The sequence below is a fragment of the Trachymyrmex septentrionalis genome, unplaced genomic scaffold (assembly GCF_001594115.1).
Source record: "Trachymyrmex septentrionalis isolate Tsep2-gDNA-1 unplaced genomic scaffold, Tsep1.0 scaffold13, whole genome shotgun sequence".
NCBI classification, from domain to species: Eukaryota; Metazoa; Arthropoda; class Insecta; order Hymenoptera; family Formicidae; genus Trachymyrmex; species Trachymyrmex septentrionalis.
The window spans coordinates 3,404,337-3,414,908 of NW_017304438.1; the positions used below are offsets into that span (position 1 = coordinate 3,404,337).

At 35.0% G+C, this 10,572-nt stretch overlaps 1 protein-coding gene across 1 annotated transcript in view; it reads right to left on the bottom strand.

Annotated features, from left to right (window-relative positions):
• LOC108756821 (lysosomal-trafficking regulator) overlaps positions 1 to 8,110 on the bottom strand; it is an 18,760-nt gene extending 10,650 nt beyond the window's left edge. The window contains exons 1-5 of the mRNA XM_018500897.1: positions 7,537 to 8,110; positions 6,919 to 7,160; positions 5,295 to 5,380; positions 957 to 3,742; positions 809 to 868 (exon numbers count right to left, since the gene is read on the bottom strand). Of these exons, the coding sequence (XP_018356399.1) occupies positions 809 to 868; positions 957 to 3,742; positions 5,295 to 5,380; positions 6,919 to 7,160; positions 7,537 to 7,543 (3,181 nt within the window). The 5' untranslated portion in view covers positions 7,544 to 8,110. The remainder of the gene's footprint in view (positions 1 to 808; positions 869 to 956; positions 3,743 to 5,294; positions 5,381 to 6,918; positions 7,161 to 7,536) is intronic.
• Between the last annotated feature and the right edge of the window lie 2,462 nt (positions 8,111 to 10,572).

Genomic DNA, 10,572 nt, shown 5'->3' on the forward strand with positions numbered 1-10,572 from the left:
TAAAAGGCTTAAGGTAAATATCGAAAAATTATTAGTTTTTGAATTGTTTTATTCTGGCACGTATTGATATAAAATATAAAATATCTTGTAAACTATAAATCGTATTTTAATAATTTTACACACAGAATGATGAAATAAATCAATTAGTATAAAAAAAATACACAATGGCTAATTTAAAAAATTATGCATTTTGCAATATACAACTACATAGCAACTGTGTTTTGTTTACACCAATTGATTCATTTCATCATTCTGTGTATTAAAGTATTAAAATACGATTTATAGTTTACAAAATATTTTATATTTTATACCAATACATGCCAGAATAAAGCATAAAATAATTCGAAAACTATTAATTTTTTGAAATTTTTACCATCAAGGTATGATTGTCAACAAATTAATGATTACCAGATATTCTATTATATATTTTATGTCAAAATGTGCAGAAATAAACTCATAAAATATCTCATGAACTATTGATTTTTCGATATTTCTATTCTAGTTATTTTACATGCAGAATAAATAGAATCGTATTATGTAAAAATCATATAATTTCATTTTTTTTTAAATGGCGATAACTTTCATGATCTCAAAAAATTTATTTTTTTCGAAAATTATTTTATCGTTATTCACGGTCCTTCAAGCCATACTTTTCTAAAACATTTTTCCGCATCTTCTATATTTTTCAAATTATTTAGCCCATTACATATTGAAATTTTTCACCCTGTATACGTATATACATACGTAATCGAGGTGTGTTTGATATGCGTTTTATTAATCGCATTTGTAACATAACATATATACTTACACAACGGAGATATTAAATAGCACGTAATCAAGGCTTCGAGAAGCTTATGCGCCGATTTATCTAAAAAATAAATAAATACGATACGATTCATTAATAATTTTTGATAATTTGTTAATAAAAATTTTTCCGGTATTATTATTCCACCTACCTTCAATACTGTCCGTAGCGATGCCCACAGTTAATAATTTGAACAAATGCAACGATTTTCTAGATACTGGATGTATTGACAGTTCAGTCCGGAATTTCGGGCTGCACAATGCTACTCCTGCAGCAGCCCTCCACGCTGCGCTAGCCTGATGCAGGCTAAATTTGCTATCCGACGTGTCTCCATCGGTGCGCAGTTCGATAATTTCCTCTATAGGAAACTGAAACATCTCGAGTGAATTCGAAATTGCTATAACATCTATCGTATCAGTCTTGTTGTCTAACTGTTCGCAGTGAATATCACTTCCAGGCAGTTGCGATAAAAATGTATCATCGAGATCTTCAACCGCCGCTTCAACAATCTCCGTTCTCAAATCTTTGGAAGTAGGTAACTCAACTTCTTGATTGTCAGAATGCATATTAGATGCATCCTTCTCGCCTTGCTGGTCTGTTTTTTCTCTCACTCTCAGTTCCTTAAGACACTGTAAGCTGACGAACAATCCGTTCGTCTCTCTATCAAGAGTTTCAAAGAGGAACTTCGTCGCCGATACTTCGGTGCTTTCTATATTGTCAGGTTCCTTGCAAATCTTCCAGATCTCTACAGTCACGATGACTTCCAGAAGAGCATAGACGCTCCTAGTGAACGATACGTCTGTTATTAGAGACAGTATCTCGTGCAGTCCATTTATCTCCATGAATTTCTCGCACATCTTCAGGTTCACGATTAAACATGATATAACGGACATACAGGATTGCAAAAGAAACCTCGCAGTTACGTTATCTTTGTCGGTCATGTAATGCGCCTTGGCGCGCAGGAAAGTCGGATAGAAAACACTGAAAAGAAGTTGCTCCCTGACGTGAAACCGGGAACAGGGTGTGATTTTTAGCAGATGCGCCATAACGACGTAACATAGTTTCGGATCATCAGGGCACAGCAAATCGACATATAACTCTAGAAAATCCCACGAGTAATTAGCCGGTTTATCACAAGTATCGCATGCGTCTGTCAACAAATACGCGCCCATTTCTCTAAACAGAGTACGCTCCAAGAACGCCATGGCCGGAGCGTACGTCGAGGAGTCGCGTTTTCTGAGACAGGCGATGACACTCGAGACGAGTATCTTCGGCGGGAAGCAACAGCATGTACCCGCGGCAGTAATTATCCCAATCAATCTCACCTGCAACTCGCTCACGAATAAATGAGATTCCTTCAGCAAACTCGTGAGCGTCGCGAATAACGAGGAAATACAGCAAGCTTGTTTATCAGCTATGCCAACGATCGGTTGGGAATATGGTGCTCCGAGCACATCCGAATGATGATGACTCTGAACGTGATTGATGCAGGATTTGTGCTTGGTCCTGTGGCACTGCGTGACGTGCGAGAGATCACGACGTACGCTCTTCAATCCGCTGGTTAATGCGCCTATTATGTCGATTATCTTTTTGGCCCGTACTATCGACTTCACCGGATCAATACTTGGTAGATCGACGATCGCAAACACAGTTCTTTCGACGAGCCTGCCATCCTGACTCTCGACGAAGAGTCGGAACAATTCGAGGAAGTCCGACAGCTTGTCAACATTGCCGCTACGCTGGTGCAACAAGCAATAGAGGAACGTGACAATCCCGTAGATGGTGGCGAAAATAAATTCCTGCAGCAGCGAACCTTCCTCTGGTTTCAACACGGTCACTGGCTTACTGCAGGCATTCTCTAGCAATCTCAGAGTCATTGGTAGCAGACCATTGTGAATCACCGCTGTAGTAGGTTCATCGGCCCGCAAAACACGTTCCAGAGCCGTCAACATCAGCCTGGCAGCCGCAGCCTTCAGGGTCGCGCATTCTGTACCATTCAAACGATTACCGTCTATACCGAATTGCAGCGACCATAGAGTATCCAGAGCGAATTTTAGAACCTGCACGGCTGGCGTTTGCTCAGCGGGTGTATCATAGTCACGCAAGCCTTGTAGCAATTGTATGATCAGCAAACTAATCTCGAAATTACTGATTTTTGCGTCCAATACATCGCGGATCCTTTCGTCAATATAATCACGGGGTGTTTTCCTTACAGGACGAGGTGGCAATTCGTATAATTTAGCTTGCCACTTCTGTTCTTCGTCACTCCTAACGATCGATGTGAAATATTCAAAGTCCATCGGATTCAGACGAATCTTGAGCGTGAGAGAACGTGACGGATCGATGCCGTCCGTCGATGGTTCGAACTCGCTACTCGTTTCATCCTCTGGTGTATTACGTCGCGCTTCCAAAATCGACGACGATTTCTTTTTATGACTGATGGATTGGTGGATCTTCGCAGCACCGACGACGTGTCGGCGAGCAAATTTTCTGCGCGAAGATGTATCGCCCTCATTAAAAAACCGCCTGCGATTAGAACTCTTAGTACTCTTGCGTTTTGCATGCAGTACGATATTCACTGTATCGACGGTATCGTCATTACAATGAAATCTCATATACTGGTTACGTATCGATGATTCGACGACAGTGGATTCGCTGTCAGATTTTTGTAACGCGGTCAAGTTGGATCCCGAGTCGGGTTCTTCTTGGAACGCAACTTGATAGAGAGCGACCAACAACGCGACCAGTTCGCGACCGCAGGACAGACCACGTACACCTAACAGATGCAGCACTGCCAGGTAACGCCATCCACGATCCTGGACCAGGTATTTTCGTAGACCGATCAGCTCGCTACCATTTCTGTTTCCGCACAGTTCGTGCACATCCGAAAGTAATTCGCAGGCCACGAGAGTCGACACGCCGCCAACGCCAACCGAACTAAAATAGAAGAATACGCTTGATGTATACATACATATTTTTATTGTCTCATTCAATGGTTGAGTTATCAGATGTGAGTTATTTGTAAGATACGATTCACATGTATTTATTATTTCTAGTAGTTCATCAAAGTGATATCACTTTTCAAAATAAATAAAGAAAAGAATATTTGTCTTATGTCCGTTTCTAACAATGTAGTTTAACTTTAATCGTTTCAATTAATTCTTCATCTTTTTCTAATTCTAAAAGTTAGAAAAAAATGAAAAGTAAGTTGAACTGAGATTACAGTTAATCTACATTGATAGAAACGGGCATTAGGCCTATTATAGATTAATTTTAATTTCGGGGTTCAATTTATTCTATATTTTTTTTAATTCTTACTATAGACTTAAAAAAAGATAAAAAAATAAAAGTAAATTAAATCGAGATTAAAGTTCGAGATAAATGTTGGTAAAAATAGAATTAACTCTTATCAGAAAGTGATTCACAATAAAATGCGACATACACAATAAGTGTCAACAGCTTTTTGTATTATACATATACATAGTCTGACAATAAACAGCCTGAAAAGACGCAATAAAAAAAAACAGATATCTCAAATAACAAATTCTCTTTCAAGTAGTATCCTTATACACTTTATCTTTGTTTGAATTTTACAAAATTCAAAATTTTTTTAAATTGCGTAAATATTTTGTTTATATTCAGAACACTCTCATTACATTCCTATAAATATCCTCAATGTCTTGAAAATATTTATTTTTCATGATATTTTCGAGTTTTGGAAGCAATGTAAAATCCAAAAAAGCCACACCCGGCGAATGGCCCGGCTAATCTTAACAACCTTTCTTGATCAAAAACAATGATTTCCTTGAGCTCAAGGACGTTGTCATGTAATTTTTTTTTACCAAAAAAGGAATTGTGAGAACATTACTTATTCACTTGATTTTTTCGACTTTCATGCTGTTCCTAAAAATCAAAAGTATCATGAAATAAACAAGATATACAATTTTCAAAATATTGAGAACATTCAAAGAACCATGACGAACCATGCTCTAAACAGTATTCCAACAACGGATTTAAATAAATGTTTTAAAACTTTATAATAAAAGAGGTATTAATGCATATCATGGAGGATTACTTTGAAAGATAAAATATATTTTGTTATCTGAGATGTTTTCGTTTTTTTATTGTTGCAATTCGGAGAAACTTTATTTTCAGACCATGTATGTGTGAATATTGTGTCAACACGCTCTTAAGTTTAATCAGATATTTAAAACATTTAAAAATTAAATAAAAACAATTAACAAATATGATTGGCAGAAAAGAAATAAAATGAGCTACTAGATCGAAAATCAATCGAACTAGCTGCCATAAAAGTTCTCCATCGCAACCGCAGAAGTGCGATCAAATTCTCTACTGCGGTTGTGGCGAAGACAGTGAGACGTAAAAATAAACACGTAATCGAATATGCTTCTCGGATAATATCGCGTAAACTTTAGAAGAAATGTTGCGCAGATAATAATGTATCAAAGTAGTAATATAAGGGCCTCACCAACAAGACAGAACATCTTTTACGTCTTTGCCTTCCTTAATTTGCGCAAGCAATTCCGCCAGAAATATATCGAGCCAGGACGATTTCTGGAACAATCATTGTGTGTGATATCAATACTTGTCAGAGACAATTTATCAACAGAATTTATATAAAACAAGCAAATATCTTTCGTAAAAAAAAAAATAATAAAAAAAAAATATATATATACAGAGACAAAAAATTATATTTCATAGAACGCAATTAATACCTTGATAATAATCCTTAATTCATAAACGCGAGTTTGGTAATTCGGAAGATATGGTTGATAGGAAAAAATAAAAGTTACGTTAAAATATCGCTTTAAAGAGAAAACTAATAGATAAGCAACTAAGCTCAGAGATAAGAAGGATCAGCGGGACCAAAGAGATTTTGTTTATTATTTGTTTAAGTTAACAACGATAATAATTTGCTCGTGTATCTGCGCGATACAGTAATCAACATTTTAGCGAACATAAAATGAAAAACATAACGATTAAGCATTAAAATGACATACTTGCGGCACACTATACTTGTGATATTTTCAATATAATTAAAAGTTTTAGATATGAAACTGGAGCACTCTGAATTTTCGTCGACAGAAATAGGAATTGTAGTTTAGTGATATTTTAATGTATGTGTATGACGAATAATCTGTTTATGTAGACGTGCAATCGGGCACGTAGTGATTCATGATGGAAACAACCATTTCCAATGATAAATAACCTAAATTAATTTAAAAATAGAGAGATAAATTATAAAAATAGATATACGTGTCATATTTTATTAACACATTTAAGAATCTGTTACACGTACTTTTTAACAAATATAATGAAAAAATTTTTTTACAGATTTTTTTATATTGTACTTGAAATACAAGAAATTTGACGGCGAAGTAGAATGAATCAAAAATTATTTCAATAAGTAGACATTTGTATAAAAAATAATTACGATAAAATGAGAAAAATTTCACTCAAATTATAAAATTATATTTTATTAAATATAAATTGACTTTATTGAACTGTTTTGTATGTACATATAGCATTCGTTTTTATACGGAAAGTGTAAATTTCCAATCACCTTTTGTAGATTCTACACCTGATGTATCTTTAATATACGTGTGTCTAGTTTTTCTTTATTCTAGTATTATATGAAAGAGATATTAAATAACGCACTTATAAGATTTTTCAATCAGTTATTATAGGCAATGGATGATTGCGTGTGTTGTGTGTATGTATACTTAAAAGATGTGTTATATCAACGTCCTCCACAAAGTATTGACAAGCAGAGCGCATATGACTTGTAAGGCATCCATTTCTTTCGTAAGCTACTACAATGCGGTATCTTCGATCGCGAAAACAATCCAATTATAAATGTAATAGGTTTTAAGATATAATCAGCGTTGAACTTGACAAAATATAAATTATTTCCGCGCTTCGTGTTTTGTCAACATATAATGCATGAACAGAAGCTTCCTTATCATAACAGACTTATTATAAGGAAATAGTAGTTAAAATGAAAGCGGAATTTATAAAAATTTAAAAAGGGAAATATCAAGAAAGTAGAACTTCAAGAATAAAGAAAAAATATTAATTCCACGTGCTAATACCTCATAACTCTGGGGTTCGGCATGGATGAAGTAATCCCATAGAACTTGCAGTTTATTGATTGACACCGTAGACATCCCTGAATCCCGTTCCTCGCGTTCCTTCTCGTCCTCCTCTTCGGGCTCCTCGGTCTTCAACCGCGCATCTTCCTCGTAACTCACCACCTCGTCCAAACTCAACCACGCGCATAGATGATCCTCGTGCTGCCTTTGACGTGCATCCTTCGACCAAGTAACTTGATCACCTGAAAGACCGGGATTCCTCACGTCGTGCTGAGTAAACCAACACGTGTTGAGATGCATAATCGATATGTTCCGTCTCGTACATCACTTGAAGCTTTAATTCTAGTCCTTACACTGACAATTAGAATTTGCTTCACATTTTCAATACATGATCAAAGAATACATTACATGTATACAAAAACAAACGGTGCTTTTTATTAATATCTTAAAACAAGTCAAAGGACATAACTTGCTTTAAAAAAAAAAAAAGATATTTTACTCGATTTTATTTAATCATATTCTGTAATCAGAGCATCGCAACTGCATTGCGGCGTATTATAAATCTGATCCCGACGCGGGAGTGTTGAATATGTTTACCGAACGCGAATATAAGCTTACATAACATCCCCACGCGATTGATCACTAGTTTGCAGCCTTCCACGAGGAAGCTCGGAAGCTTCACGAAACTTTCACGAAGTACAAAACGATAGAGAGTGGTAACCCCAGATTTATAAACTCTTCAATAACAATCACTGCCGTCGCTACTGCCGCTATCGCCTCTGCCAGCACTATCAATAAATCACTACCGCTAATTTCATTACAAGTATAAACCACGCGAGGATTGAGGAATCGCTGAGATGGCAGGATTTAATCTACCGCCACTATATATATATATAACAAACTTCTTATCTGTCGACTTGCTCTCGTGCCGCTTACGACAGTGTATCTTTATCGCTTCTCGAAGCGTCTAACAATCAGCTCGTAAATCTAGCGGCGAACCCAAAGTTCCTCTGTGGTAAATTTGTCTCCTCGATTCTTACAGATCCACGTTGAAAAATACGATTCGACGACCAGGTAGCTGTCGTTTCAGGATTCGATTTGTAGATAGGATTCGACTTGTCAAAAGTTAGAAAATTAAAATCGGAGCGCCTTTACACGACTTTAAGGCGATAACAAGCTTCTCTCTGATTACTGTTCGTTTGTTCTCCATTCAAGTCTAAGAATTGAGAAACAGATACCTTAAATACTTTGTGTAAAATATGATTGTTGTGTATTGATGCTTAAACACATTATGACACTGAAGAATATTAATTATGATTCTTGGTACATTCTTGACACACACACACACATTATAACGTGTGATAAAAGTTCACGGCCTTTTTCAGCGAATTATAATTCGGAGAACGACATTAATCTAATTTACAAGTTCAATAACAATCCATTATATCAAATAATTTAAAACAGAAATATATTATACGACATATGTGTATCTTATTATTAGATAAATGTTATCTTTTTGGTAGATATCTTAGTGGCAAAATAAATGCATTTAAAAAAATAAGTCTCCTCTCAAATAAAAGAATTTTAATTTACTTGCTTTTTTATCTAAATAAAATTTTACATTATAAAATTAATTAATAAGAAAAATTAATAAGAAATATTAATAAAATAAACCAGAATAAGATTTGAAGTCACATTTAATTTATAGTTTTATCTATTATATGCAAAATGTTTCAAAATAAACGAGATTAAAAGAGATTTAATTCATGATTTTATTATTTATTAACTAAAAAGTTTAGTTTCCAAAGATCTAATTTCAACTACTATACGGAAAGAACGGTTACTGAAGTACCTAAAAATTTAGTTATATATAAATACACACACACATGTTTGAAAATAATTTTATTGGGCTATCAAAATAAGTAATTATGTGCAAAGCTATAAATTACTAAAACATCAAAATTTTTTTTAGCGTTGCTTATGTCTGAGCGACATACATAATTATTTTGATAATCCAACAAAATTATTTTCAGATCTAATTTTTTAAATACTTCAGCAAAATCATTATTTTAGTGAACTGCTTGTTAAAAAAAAAATTCTATTTGAAGTTTATTTCTGCTAAATTTGAACTCCGCTTGTTCGAGGACACTTTGCAAAATTTTATTGCTGCATTAGAGATGTGAAAATCAGGCTTACTTAATCAAAATTAATGTTAAAATATGCCGATGCAAGTAAGAAGTTGAGCACTGTGTCTAGTCGCACACGTCGACGAACGAGAATACACTCCTCTTGCTCGTCAGTTCGTGTCTCCAGCTCGAGTCTTCAGCTCGGGGTGAACGTCGAGTATTAACTGTCAGCAACGAGGAGGGGAAATCCACGGCCGAGCCTCCGACTCCTCCAATCGGTTTCCTTCTACGACGAAAAATCGTGATTCACGCAGCGTTGGCCCCTCGCCAGCCTGTTGAGAAAAGAATCAATGAATTATATAAACGTGTGATGCAAATGCGACACATGTGATGTACACGATAACATACAACTGATCTTGGAAAGACATAGAAGCGATAGATGCCCGTTTCTATCAATGTATTTTAACTTGAATCTCCATTTAACTTACTTCTTCTTCTTTTCTAATTTTAAAGATCAGAAAGAGATAAAGAGTAAATTAAACCAAGATTAAAATTAAATTATATTGGTAGATTTTAGAAATTAAATTATATTGGTAAGTACAACGCATGTCCCTGGCGAAAATAAAAATTGAAGCGTAAGTTGAATGTAAGAGGAAAATGATAGATGCGTAAACAGAGCTTCTAGAAGACGAAAAATGGAACAACGAAACATAAAAGACATTTAGATGTCTAGAAACTTTGTTTACGCTTCTGTCATTCTCTTACATTCGACTTATACAATTTTTATTTTCACTAAAGATTGTATCTCCGATAATCACTGAAGGAATTGTTAAACTGAAGAATCAAAGAAAGTAATTATTATTTGCCACGGATTCACCCATTCATTATAAATATCGGAGACAATTAATCCTTAATCTCCATTATCTAAATTCAGTTTCATTAATGATGCGATCAGCGCGTTAACATCTTATTGAGTTGAGTCTCTTTTTCAACTTCACGACACCGTTGAAAAAGGGGGACAAATTTGTTAATCCATGATTATATAATATAACATCTTTCAGTTATATCTGGAAAGTATTAAGTTTATGGATACGCTCCTGATATTATTGACGGTGACGTTTTTCCATAGTCATAGATAACGTTAGACACAACGTCAAATATCACAGTTGGATGCGCTCTCCAACCCATAATGTTAAACAATCTCTAACAATTTAATCAGTAAACACGGCAAGCAGTACGATAACCATGAACATGTACAAACAATTGAGAATAGTTCAGTGCACAACAGTCGCATGGCACGATTGTCAATCAATCTTTAATTCGCACACTCGGCTGGTTGTATTATGATGACCGATTATCTTAATGAGTTCTACACTCCATCGTGCTTTAATTAGCCTCTTACCCTCACAGTACACTTTACGATAATAGCGAAAGACATGAATAATTTTTCAGTGTCCGTCTTTAGTGAAATAAAATAACAAATCAATAATAAAATGTTCTTCTCGTAAAAATATATATATATATATAT